The 14,264-nt window shown below is 35.9% G+C and overlaps 1 protein-coding gene across 1 annotated transcript in view; it reads right to left on the reverse strand.

The window, feature by feature from the left end:
* Window positions 1-14,264, reverse strand: part of Sema3c (semaphorin 3C) — a 140,166-nt gene that overhangs the window by 26,899 nt on the left and 99,003 nt on the right. Inside the window, exon 12 of the mRNA XM_048339910.1 lies at window positions 8,360-8,582. Coding sequence (XP_048195867.1) covers window positions 8,360-8,582 — 223 coding nt within the window. The remainder of the gene's footprint in view (window positions 1-8,359; window positions 8,583-14,264) is intronic.

Consider the following 14,264-nt stretch of genomic DNA (forward strand, 5'->3'; position numbering starts at 1 on the left):
GCAGTGAAAAAAGTATATCAATAAGCTACTCTGACGTTAATAAACACATATTGAATTGGATTGTTTTGCCTTCATTATACCTTAACTTCCTTCATGGACAGTGATGCTATTTTTCTTCTTTCTAAACCATACCATTAATTAGGCTCAATAATTTCTACTAAATGGATAAATCATATTGTTATTTGGTAATATAGATATTTCTATGTTTCGCTATACTCATTAATAAGCTGTATTCATTGATAAGTTGATTTTAAGACACACTATATTATATTTGTGACTAATTAGTAATTCCTTTTTCCAGAATTTTAGATTATTACAACTGATTAACTTTAGTTTTTTCAAAATCTTCAGGAATGCATGTAGTAAACTAGCTTGCAAAAGCTGCTTATGTTCATATTGTAAACATTTAGATTTTTTGAACAATATGTATTAATTACCTTAGAGGTTCGTAAGACTGTGACAATGGTTATATTGCATGAAAAGGAAAGCTTCTAAACTTCCATTCTTTTGTTGATGTTCTAGAACCTAAAAAGTAGATATCTAGGGGCTCATTGTTTGATACTGCCTTAGCAGAAAAGAATTTTAAAAAATGTATGCCACTGAGGTGAATTAAATATGTGATTCTAATTAACTGATTTATCCCAACAATTCATTTAAAATCCTTTTGTTCCAATGTATATTAGATTTTTATTCTACAATAAAACACTTCCTTCCATTTTCAAAAATTTGAACTTTTTCCAGAACAAAAAAGGAAAATAATTAAGGCTAACTTTCCACACAAGCCACCCAAGCTGAGAGCCACAGAGGACTTACAGTAGTCACAGAGGGGCAGTCTCCCTGGCCGAGTGAGTGGGAGGCTGCGCATTCTTCCATGGGGACAAGGGATGCCAAATACATGCCCGGGAAAGTTGGCAGCACATCAAGAACAAAACTATAGTGTGGCTATTTATTCTTGACACATAGACAATAGACTTCTTAAATTAATGTCATTAGAGTCAAAAATTGTCTTACACTCCTGTGAGTGGAGGCTAAATAGAGGCAGCATGCAGGACTGATATTTCACTGGAGTAGTTTCCAAGTCATCTACAGAAATACAGGTGATTAAATAGTCAGAGAGCCAATGATACAGAGCAAATCACACCACCTCTCATCTTGCTGAAAAGCACCGTTTCCTTGCATGTTCTAAAAATTTACCAAATCTACCAATCACCCATGAAATAAGTAAAGAGAATTATGACTAGTTTTCTATGTATATTTTTGGTGAATATGTGATGCATTTGGGATGCAGGCATAATTTCTATCTTAAGCAATTGTAAATGTGTAGAAATTTAGTGAAACCTGAAAAAAAAATCAAAATGAAATGCTATTTCATCTATTCCTTCTTCCTCTCTAACTAAACATATATACCTTCACTCTAAATATAATATAATAAGCACACAATGCATGTGAGTCACAAGATTAATTTTAGAAAGGTTAGTTTAGTTTACACCCCAAAATCCAGTCTGCTTCAAAGCACAGTTTGACCAGTCTTCTCTGTCACTTTATGAGATACATCTTGTTCACATGTAAGATGTGTTGACAAGTGGATGGGTTAAATGATAGCACTTAAAGAATACCAGTGGTAGGTATCAGTAGCAGAGAAAAAATAACACTTGTTTTAGAGCAAAATGAGAAAATGCAAATGGAATTACCTTCATAAAAGGAAGAAATATGAAGTAGGTATAGCCAATGAGTTAAGAGTTTGAAGAAAAGAGATAATTAGAAAGAAAGTAAAATAAGAAAATGTCCATATCTGGTTTAAGGTAAACTATATATTGACATGATCTTAATGTATCTAAAGCTCCTTCTGAACATAGGGCTGAATATGGAGGACAACTCTTTCACTCATTCAATCAATGTTTATTGAAGAGTTACTTTGAGCAGTGCAATAGTTTAGATATTGAGGTTATATCAAAGGATATATCAGAACAGTACCACTGCCCTAAACAGCTGAGGTTCCTTGTGTCTCAGAGAATAAGTAGGAGAGATAGGTCATATATAATAATATAACAAAACAAAACATTCCAGAAACTGAAACACATGTATATATGAGTACAGTACTAAATAAATAGATTACTTGAACATCTAGCAAGACTGCAGTTTATATAAGCATTATAGGAGAATAGACTTTTTTTTTTTTTTTTTTGCCAGTCCTGGGCCTTGGATCCAGGGCCTGAGCACTGTCCCTGGCTTCCTTTTGCTAAAGGCTAGCACTCTGCCACTTGCGCCACAGCACCACTTTTGGCCGTTTTCCACATATGTGGTACTGGGGAATTGAACCCAGGGCTTCATGTATACGAGGCAAGCTCTCTTGCCACTAGGCCATATTCCCAGCCCGGAGAAAAGACTTTATGCTAATTTAAAAGAAAGAGCTCTAAAGAGTAACTTAATGAAGAGTTTGCTTTTAGAGATAAATGTCTCCAGAGATTAACCATATATACCATTCCAGTAAATCCCTCTTTAAGGTATAAATTAATTGAGAACATTTCTCTCTGGAGTGAGCATCATGTTGGGCTATCATCTTCATTTTTAAATGTCCTTCTGTACTGCCTTGTACATGATCATGCAGCCAGGCCACCATTAGTTATTACTTTCCTCCAATCAATTCAGCCATCATTCTACTCTCTTAAAATAGTATTGCCTGCTGTGAAAACCACTGTACAGCCCGGGGAAAACCCTAAGATGTTTCCAGGTTCTGCTTTGTAAAGCAGTGACCCAAATTATTTTTTTAAAAAAATTGAGTGATGTGGAAAGACATTTGTTCCTTATTTCTAAGCAAAAAATGCAGACATCATCTTTAAAAAAAAATAGTCATGCACATATTCCAACTAACAGTAGCTTTTCCCAAACTCTAATGCACTACATTTTGCATGAGTATTTTAGGGTCTTTAAAACCAGAATTCCTGGCTCTGAAGATCATTGAGTGTGCCATTTCAAGAACTACAACTGCCAGAGCTGTACTTACCAGGAAGCCAGTTTTCCTCCAATGCTACGAGTCAAGCATGTTAAGGCTTAGTCATATATGTGGCACAAACTTCAAACTTCCACACTTTCAAAAGACTTACTGGAGCCAGCATTCCAGTTTAGTACTTATCCAGTTAAACGGAAGCTAATAAGAGGCATGAAATCATATATGCCATGTAAGAATTTTGACAGAGCACTATAGGTATTGACCCTACATTAAAAACTTATGATATTAAATCACCCTAAAATTTTAATACCCACTCAGAAGAATACTATCATTATTCTATCAAAACCACACGTCATTCTGATTCATGTGTAGCACTAAAATAAAAATTTGACAGAATATTTTTGAACCTGACCCAAATACTTAAATATTTTTCCTAATTCCAGAAGCAAAAAGAAAACAGACAAAAATCTCTTGGCTTGTGCATTATAGTCTGCTCTGAGCAAATGGCCTGGATATAAGCGGTAGGTGGCAAAGTTAAAATAGAAATGCTAATCCCATAAGAGCCCTCTCCTGCTGTTTTACATCTCTCCTAAAGATTAGAGAAAAAAAAAAGAAGAAAGAAACTGAACAAACAATACAGAACAAAACAAAACAATGACTTTTATATGTATGTTTGTGTGTGTATTTTAAATATGTGGTCTTTCTTAGAGGAGGTAGTAGCAAGGAGTGAGAAAATAACTGATTTAGCTTCCAGTTTAAAATTCAATAACGTAGCACGTTTTCTAGAATTCAGAGTACATGTAGAATGATTTATGATGGAAAATATTATTCCCTATAGTACCTCCTCAAGTTACAAATTGGTTAAAAAGGTTATTTTTTTGCTATACTTTCACAAGCATAGACTGAAACAGTCAAACAAAATCTACCTTAGGCCTTATGCAGTAAGGATTTCAGTGGCTCCTGTTCAAGTCTTCCTTCTCAGCAGCACAAAAGCAGTCTTAGTTAATACATGAACAAGAAATTGGTGTGACTGAGTTATGAACACTGAAATCTAAGTCATAATTTTTACTACTCAAAAAACTCTCATTCTGTGTGTGTTAGCCATTACTAATACAAAGCAATATTCTTAGTATATGTAGTACACCCTACCCTAAATTTGCTCCATGGTTAATATAGTCTGATCACACTTAGAGCAGATATTAATAATGCATATAGAAATAAAAGTTAAGAGGCCAGTGATCACTTCCATCACGTTCTCTCTTTTCTTTGTTCTTTTTTCCTTCCTTCTTATTCTTTCTCTATCCACTCTTTCCTCCCTCCTTCCTCCTTCCCTTTCCTTTTTCATTTATTTGTTAGATTATTCTCCATAATATCTGACAACACACAAGCAATAATCTGAGGCAATCCAATAAGAATGGAAGACAAAATTATCAGAATTTCAGTCTCAGCTAGAGTTAAACTCACTAACGACACTGTTAATTTTAACAGTATAAGGCATTGAGCCCACACCACTACCCATGTGGATTCTTCTAATTATATCGTAATATTCATGTCAAATAAACTTATATAACATCTTATGTGCACTCCATTGTACTGTCACCTTCTTTCTTGATAACTGATGATTTCCTCAATCCACCTGAAAGTTTCTTGATGGCACAGAAGAAAGGAAGCCATGACAAAAGCTTTCCTTAGAAAATGGAGATGTGGCTCAAATGGTAGGGTGCCAGCTTTGAATGAAAAAGAAACTCCCCTCATTGTGACCACAGTTGAAAAATCATTATTTACAACACTGGGAGAAGTCATTAAAATTGTTTTTAGAAATTTGGCAATTTCAAAGAAATGTTATATTCTCCCATTGATTGGCTTACAGCAACCAACAGGCAAAAAGAATTATTTTATAATATCATGTTACTATGAAATGTTTTACATCAATATACTATTGTTGGAATTTCCAATAAATAGAAATCACTGTTCAGAAATTGTAATTCAGGGCTGGGGATATAGCCTAGTGGCAAGAGTGCCTGCCTCGGATACACGAGGCCCTAGGTTCGATTCCCCAGCACCACATATACAGAAAACGGCCAGAAGCGGCGCTGTGGCTCAGGTTGCAGAGTGCTAGCCTTGAGCGGGAAGAAGCCAGGGACAGTGCTCAGGCCCTGAGTCCAAGGCCCAGGACTGGCCAAAAAAAAAATAAATAAATAAATAAATAAAAAAGAAATTGTAATTCAGACTGATGTGACAATGTGGATAAACATCACTGGTGAAATGGGTATAATACAATCTCTCCAGAAAAATTCTATTGACTGAGACACTGCCCTAGCACACATTTTCATATTGGGGCAACATTCCCCCAAGCAATCATGAAGCTTTGTAAGCAAGCAATTATTAGTGAAGTTTTCCACTCTAATTAAACACATATGCCTAAATACTGTTTTGAAAAATGGCACAAGTGTTTAAATACCAATATGAATAACTTTGTAAAAGTGCCAGCAAGTTATGCAGCAAGAAAAGCCAAAGAATTAGAACAAAAGCATATTTCTTACTGTTTTCTATCTGCATAAATATAGTGGAACAGTCTTAAGGGATGTGAAAAGCCCCTCCATAAAAATATCCATAAAGTAGAAAAAAGCCAAATGTATATTTGTATACATGTATAGATTTATATAATCTTAGTCTGCCATCAAAGTCCAACTTTAAGTCATACTACAAAAGGTAAAGAAAGAAAGCAAAAGCAATAATCGTTTCTGGGTAATATGAGATATTAGGTTGAGATAGGCTGTAAATTATTCGATTCAAGGAAAAAGAAGTATAGTTTTTTTCAAATGCAAAGTACATTGGCTGATCTGATCTGAATCTAACTAAAAGCAATTGTTTATGCTCATTTACATGGAGCCTACTAGTTAGGAGAACACATCTTGTATGCAAATGAAGATAAATGCTTTCACAGGCATTTATGAATTCATTCTATTACATGAGTAACAATGGACATCGTTATATTTTTAATTTACCTTGTCAAATATGTATTGAGCTAATGCAGTCCTGTAATATTCCTACAGAGAAATTACCTCTCAAGGACCAATAGAAGCTTGAGAGTAAAGTGCAGCAATGAATACAAATATGCAAGATTGGATTAAGTTCTGGCTTGAGTCTTACAAGAGGATAAATGGAGCCTGAATGCTGTTGTTTGAAATGTTAATGGGATACATAATAAGTGTATAACACTTATGCTTATACTAGTAAATTGTAAATCCAACATTGGGCCTGCAAGGATTAATGACACACATTTTGAATTGTTTGTAGAAAATAGATAATTAAAGCCAGGTGAATAAATGAGGTGATCAAAGAATATATCAAAAGAGGGGTCATGGACAGAAACATTGAATTCCCACACTTATGAGCAGAAAAAAGACAGCAACTGAAAAAAGAATGACCTGGAGAAAGCTGGAAATAGATGATACATGAGTAATAGAATTGGAGATGCCACAATGCTCAATGTTGCAAGGAAAAGCAAGTACAGTATTTCAGTAGTTTAAGAATGGCATTTTGTATTGGAAAAAAACAACTCTCAAGCCACTGGCAAAATCAGCAATAATGTAGAAGTGGTAGTGAGTGAAGATGTGTGTGTGTGCGTGTGTGCATGTGTGTTTAGTGTTATTATTTGCTTTAGTCACAACTTGGTGTGGAAGAAAATTGGGATAGGCCCAGTGGCTCACATGTATACTGCTAGTTGACTGAGAGACAGAGATAGGAGAATTGTTTCAAGCCATTCTAGGCACCATTTAATGAGATTCTTTCACAGAACAAACTTGGTATGGTTTTCCGTGTCTGTAATCCCAGCTAAGCAGGAAGCAGAGGTAGAAAAGACATGGTCTCAGGCCAACTCTGACAAAAGCAAGACCACATCTGGAAAATAAACTGAAGTATGATGGGGTGGGGTTATGATGGCAGTGGTAGAACACTTGAGTACAAATTCCAGTACTGACCAGGAAAAGGGGAAATATAAGGTGATTAAGAATATAAATATAATAACAACAACAATAATATCTAACGCCTTGAAGATGGAAGAGTAACCCAGAGCAATTAGGCATGGTCAGACTGGAAAGAAGGGCTTAGACCTCCAAGAGTTGGGGAATAGAAGAGGATCCAGTGAAAACTTAAGCTATGAGGAACCAGGGTGAGGTTACCACATGTTAGAACAGTCTCTACCTCTCAAATTTCCAGCTGAGGTTATGTGAGAATTAAAGATTCTGAGGTTTGAAGTCAATGAATAAATAGGGATAAAAGAAACTTCATAAGAAAAGCAGGTTTGAGAAATTTTGTTTAGCCAAGAAGAAGTAAAACCACATTATTAAGTTGACTGAAATCTGAGTGCAATTCACCATTTGATGCAAAATATGTATTCCATTGCTGCCATATTGTGTAATGACTTTTACAGACATGTTTTGAGTCTTTTCCCTAAATTAGAAGAGATTTCATAGCAGATTTCATAGAGTAGCTCTGATATCACAGTAGGAAAACTGAGAGGGGATTTTTATCACTGTAGAAAGAGCTGTGTGAAATTTATCCACAACAATGAAGTTAAGCTAGAAGATCTGATATCCAGGGGTAAAAAATTAAACAAAGAAATATAGTATTAGCTATTTGCTTAGCCAGCTAGCTAAGATTTTATTACCCTTTACTTTATTGGTTCTCAGACTTTAGGATGAATCACCACTACCACCTGGACTTATTAACTATGAATGGCTCACATCTAGAATCCTGGGTAGGACCTAAAAAGGAGTATTTCTTACACATTTCAGTGATACTGCTTTTGCTGGTCTGAGGACCCCACTTTGAGAAGCATCGTCATTTTTTAAAAATCCATGGTTAATCTCCGAACATTTTGTAAATCTCTGTGACCAAGAGTATTTTCACTTAACTTCTGACAAAGTACTTTGAAAATTACAGTTGTGGCTATATTAAACTTGCCAAATTAATATTGCCCAACAATCTGCCTATATGTGAGTTCAGTTCACACACATTATCCTTAGAAAATGGTTTCCAAGTTTGATCAAGAAGACACAGAATTTCCTTTGCTTCAAAAACATCTTTGCAGTCCTCAATTTAGCTCATTATATATGATAATTAGTTCATTATATATGACATAAGTATAAGCATTCTTATATTTTATTTTGATAAGTATCAGGAACCTTTCAGATATTTTACATTGTTAAACTCATTTCTCACAACAAATACATCACTTCTTTTGTTAGTTCCATTTACAGATGTGAAAACTGACTCACCAAAAGATTTAAATAGCTCTCTAAAGTCCAGACAAAAGGAAACATTAGAGGCATTTTATTCTCCATACAAAGGTCCTAACCCACAACCTATATTGGATCACAGTCTTTGAGGTGTAGCCTGACTCACCTGTTCCAAGAAACAGGACATGGTATCTCCCATCAGCTGCATTGACTCTGTCCACAGCGATCTTTGTGTACTTGTAGTCAGTGCCTATACGAACTATCAAAGGCCTTCTGTGGATTGGGTAGATGGAATTGTACATGAGAGGGTGGTTCCGGATGAAAGTCACAACATCATCTGGAAATTCCTTGGTGGTTCTCATATTGGGTGTAAATGCTCCTCCTGGACACTAAAAAAAAAAAATGTTTTTGAGAAAGTAAGTTAATAAAACAGTTTACTTTAATAATTAACAAAAGCCTTCTCCTTCTCAAAATAGAAGCGCCAAGTGCTTTAGGTATATTTACTCTCCACTGAAGAGAAAATAAACAGCTTGACCATCTGCATGCCATCTGTAGAAAGTTAATATGAAATGCTACTGCTTCCGTGAGTTAGATAAGTGAAGGAAGCAATGTGTACTTACCCTTGCCCTACTTGTTTTCAGAGGAGCTGATGCTTTTGCATGTGATGTGTTTCCCCTTTTCTCATCTATCACTTTTCTGTTTTGTTTTTAGAAAAGAAAAACTTGTGGACACAATCTAATGTTCTTATTGGTTAAAATTATTAAATGGTGACTTATTAAACTTACTCAAAATTATATTGTACAAGAGTTTTTAAAACTATTATTATTCCATTAAGAGTGATCTCAGAAGTTGGTCCTTCAATTGGATGTGTTAAGTGAGATCTTCAAATCTCCACTAGAAAAGACTCCAGACATGTCTATTAACTTTAGAATGGAATCTCAACATCCTACACTAACCTGTAAGCCTTTGTGTGATCTGGCTTGAGCCTCTCACCCCATGATAGTTCTTGCTCTTCGTGAATTTCAAGTTTACTTCCCTACTAGCCTCTTGGCACCTGCTTCATTTGGCTTCATCCTCTAGTCCATTTCAACCAACTTATGTTGCCTCATTTATTTCTCTGTTTAAAAGTTCTCTAAGGTGATGACACTATAAAAATAGATTATCCTCTTCACCTCTGTTCTCTGTCTCCTTAGCCTGCTGTTTTTCTTCACAGCCCTTTACTGAACAGTAGATGACATATAAATTTGGACATATGAATGGACAGTGTCTGCACTGCCCATTTCTCCTTACATCATGTAAGCGTCATACTGATAATAACTAGGTTTGTTTTAGCCATTGTTTTACCATTAGACAAATAGTTAATATGATAATAATGCTTGATAGATGTAAGAGTAGGTAGATGGTTAAGTTATATCATCCATCTTAGCGGGTCCAAAATTTTAGTGAAGGGTCTGTATAAAAATGGAGTCCATTATACAATTGATCACTCTGGAAGTCAGTTTGGAGGTTGCTTAAACAACTAAGCATAGAACTTCCCTTTTGCACAGCAGTACCAATTTTGGGCATCTACCCAGAACATCACAAGACAGAATATGATAAATACATGTGAACATCCATGTTCATTGCTTCACAATAGTGAAGTCATGGAATCAGCCCAGATGCCCCACAAGAGATGAATGGATCAATAAAATGCAATACATACGCACAATGGAATTTTACACATCCATTAGAAAGAATTCAAGTATGTCATTTGTAGGGAAATGGATGGACCTAAAATAAATCATGCTAAGGTAAGCCAAGCCAGAGGGACAGACAGTGCATGTTTTCTCTCATATGTAGAAGCTAGATCTAAAATATAAGCATAAATGAAAACCTATACATGACTCTAGGCCTTCACATACAAACAGTCAGGCTAAAGGAGGATACACTTAGGGGAAGAACCCAAAGGTATAACTCTTCTGAACAATTAAAATACTATTTATTGAAATAAATTCCAAGAAGTAGAAACATGGAGTTTGTTGTTACTGTAGTTGTTGTTTATGGTGGTGGTGGTGGTGGTGGTGTTTATTTTTAAAATTTTTTTTTTTTTTTTTTGCCTTTTGGGAGTGGGGAGCAAAAGGGAGGGCACAAAGGGAGGAAGGAGGAACAAATGTATTCATGGTTCCATTATGTGGAAAAGAAACTACATAACAGGGTTGGGAGGGAGAAATTGGGGGAATGTGAAAGAAGGGTGACACTGTCCACAAAAGGAAACATACTCATTACCTGACTTATGAAATGGTAATGTCTGTGTAAAACGTCTTAATAATAAGTATTAAGTTATACTTTATAAAAAGAAATCAGGCCTTGCTAGGCAAAGGAAAAGTTCAGAGCTTTAAGTACAAGGGACAGTAAGCAATAATGTAACCTTAAAAAATGGACTGCTTGGTACTCACTAGACATTCTGTTGTAAATGAGCTATACAACTTGTGGGCAAGGATGAGAAGGAAAAACTGCGAGTAAGCAAGGAAAAGGATGACACTGTTCAAAAATAAATGTACTCTTTACTGAAATATGTAACTGCAACCCCCTCCCCCTTAAATTGCCTTTTACAATAAAACTTTTTTTTTTTTTTTAGCAGACTGCTAGCTGTCTTTAAACTCAGCTACTTGGGAAGCAGAGGTAGGAGGATTCTGGTCCTAAGAGAGCCTGGGAAAAATTAGCCCAAAATCTTATCTGAATATCAAACTAAAAGCAAAATGGCTATAGATATGTCTAAAGTGTTTGAGTGCAAGGCACTGAGTTCAGCCCTATTATTTTAGGGAGAAAGAGAGACAGAGGAGAGGAGGGAGGGGGGAAGAAGGAAGGAAGGAAGGAAGGAAGGAAGGAAGGAAGGAAGGAAGGAAGGAAGGAAGGAAGGAAGGAAGGAAGGAAGGAAGGAAGGAAGGAAGGAAAGAAGGAAGGGGGGAAGGAAGGAAGGAAGGAAAGAAGGAAGGGGGGAAGGAAGGAAGGAAGGAAGGAAGGAGGGAAGGAAGGAAGGAAGGAAGGAAGGAAGGAAGGAAGGAAGGAAGGAAGGAAGGAAGGAAGGAAGGAAAGAAAAATAGCCAAGAATAAGAAAAAGAACTGGACAGTTTCATGTTCTGAAAGGAGTTTGAGAAGGGCCACTGAGGCAACATTTCTATCTGTGGAACATCTAAAGCCACACTTCAGGTTAGACTGGGAAAACTGCTGAACTTCACAGCTCAAACTCTCTCAATGAGAGCAAATTATTTAGTCATATTGTTATGTATAGTATTTTAACATGTACAAACATAAAACAATAATGTTTACCCACTCAATTGAGTACCTGCCCAAAACACAAATCATCATTAAAACACATACTATTCCTAGCTTTTACTTATTCACAATAATAACATTCCAGGTCAGAGGAATATAACAAAGAAAGTTTCTTGGCCGACAGCAATGGGCACAGCATCAATGTGAAAAGTAGGGTGTGATGAGACTGAGAGATTGGAAAGTTATGCTGTGTCCATGGGTGACAATGAACACATATTACTTGCTTATTGCTCCTGTATAGGCATGTAAGCTTGTGCTGCCAGATTCAACCAAAAGATAGAAATGTGGCATTTTGCATGGAATAAGCCAAATCTTCAATATTTATTCAGTTTTGGAAGAAAAACAGCTATATGAGCCATCAATATGAGGCAACCTCTAGGTTGAAGCCATTTGACTGCTACCCACAGTCATTTATGCCTTTGGGTCAATGTTGCCAGACAGATTTACAATTGCATAGACATCTCCAGAGATTACTAACACAATCTCACTCATTTAGACTGCATAATCATGTATGCAATCTTCAGAACAAATTGGCCAATTTCCATTCCGAAAAAATTAACAGGATAAAAACATATACAGTATTTTTCTTTTGTTTTTTGGGGGTTGTTTTTGGTGTGTGTGGGGGTGTGGATTTCATAGGGAGCAATGACATGAGTTCCAAAAGGAGAGATAATGAAAACAGCGAAGAATTAAATCTTTCACTTGCTATCCCATTATTTGGAACTTATGTGCTTTGATTTGTAAGAAAAAACATTGTATTTAAATACACATGTTTATAAATTGCCCACAATGGAGACCAAAATGAAGACAAGAATTTAATTTGAGGTTGTTCTAAACTGGACGATGAGTTCCATACTTCAGAGAAACATGGAATTATTATGGGTGTTTTCTACTCTCATTCTTCATGCAAAGTGGAAAAAGGGAGATGCATCACTCACTAGATGGAGACATGGAAAGAACAATGCATGGGAAATGTAACAAGTTGCAGACAGTCAGAGCCACCACTAATTATGGCTTGCTAAGTTGAGACAGATCCTTAGGTATTTGCAGGCTCTTGAATTTGTCAATTCTTGAAAGGTCAAAAGTTAGCCTACATGGTGAGGTGATTTTTATAATTTCCAGTTGGTACAGTTAGCTGTCTGATGAGCTTATTAAATTATTAGAGCCTAGTTTCTATCTTTTCTTTAAAGGAATTGAAATCCAGATAAAAACAATAGTAAGATCACACACCACTAAAGTTACTAAATAAGTAACTTACATACATTAAATCAAATCTATGATTTCACATGCCTTCAATTTCCCTTCCCCATCTTTGAGACTTTTCTTACGTTAACATACTGAACTCTCTTGGAAACAAGCCCCTCCTAGAATGAGCTTATTTCCAAATTTACAAAACAATTATCTTTTGTTGTCGTTGCTGTTGCTTAAACTCAGGGTCTGGGCACTCCAGAGCGTCTTTGTGCTCCCTGCCAGTACTCTACTACTTGAGCCACAGTGCCACTCTGGTTTTTGAGTGGTTAATTGGAGATGGGTCTCACGGGAACTTTTCTACCTGGGCTAGCTTTGGAACGGTGATCCTCAGATCTCAGATTCCTGAGTAGCTAGGATTATAAGCATGAGGCACCGGAGACTAGCTAACAAGTATCTTTTTATAATAGTTACTTCTACCAATGCATAACATCAACTTTAGAGATAAAGTACATAATGAATGGTAAAATGTCAGCTAGAACAAAAATTGATTACTTTTTTCAGACTATCTGCTCTGGTGAAATCACTCAGGCTTACACTCTTGAATACAAATCATATGAGATCATTTTTCCTTTATCTTGTGATGAAGTAAAACTTATGTATTGAAACCTCAAGATCAAATAACATACCTGTACTGTCTTACATAAATGTGTTTTCCACTGAATAATCTGCTGCCTCAGTTCAGGGTAGTTGTACCCTACAATTGCCAAAAAACTAATTTTGTTTAGGCATTTTCAAATGTTCCTTTGGGTTTTTGTTGTTGTTGTTGTTGTTGTTTTTTAATGTACCAGTTGTGGGGCTCCTTCTCACATCCATTGCACGAACTTTCACTTGTAACATAGTAAAATACATGTCCCTTCTTTGAGCACTTTTTTATTCACAAAACATTTTGACATAGAAGACATAAAAATGAGTTGTTATATCAGTAAGATAGATTTTTTGAAAGCAAAATAATTGATAGAAATAACTGGAGGAAATTTTTTAAAAATAGAGCTTAGTTCAGGACTAATTTTTACAGACATATATGTATATATTCTATCTGTCTATCTACCTATAATGAACTTAGGAAAGTACAGAACTTAAAATCGACTAGAGCAGTGAAGAAGTTTTGAGAAGGGAAACTGTGCAATTCCTAAGCTACTGAAACAGATTTCTCTGCTACACTTAGAAATAGATGTTAAAATGGAGCACTTTAAAAAATGGTGCTGTTTTTACCAGGACATACAGTTTATACAAAAGAAAACTCTGCAGAAGCTTTGGACACGTTTGGACAGAATATGTAATGTGTTAGCCTGGCCACAGAGAGAGAGTCAACAATCTTTGGCTGCCCTTTGCAACATACCAAAGGTGTCTTGTTTCTTCCACAACTTGAATTACTTATGGAAAAACATTATGACACAATTGGCAGGCTTCCTCCTACCGACTCAGACTTGCTGGTTGGGATGTTTGCTAACACAGCTATCAAGCTTGCTTTAAAAGGAGCACCTTCAGGGAACATCAGAATCAGC

This window comes from Perognathus longimembris, chromosome 2, assembly GCF_023159225.1.
Source record: "Perognathus longimembris pacificus isolate PPM17 chromosome 2, ASM2315922v1, whole genome shotgun sequence".
Taxonomy (NCBI): Eukaryota; Metazoa; Chordata; class Mammalia; order Rodentia; family Heteromyidae; genus Perognathus; species Perognathus longimembris.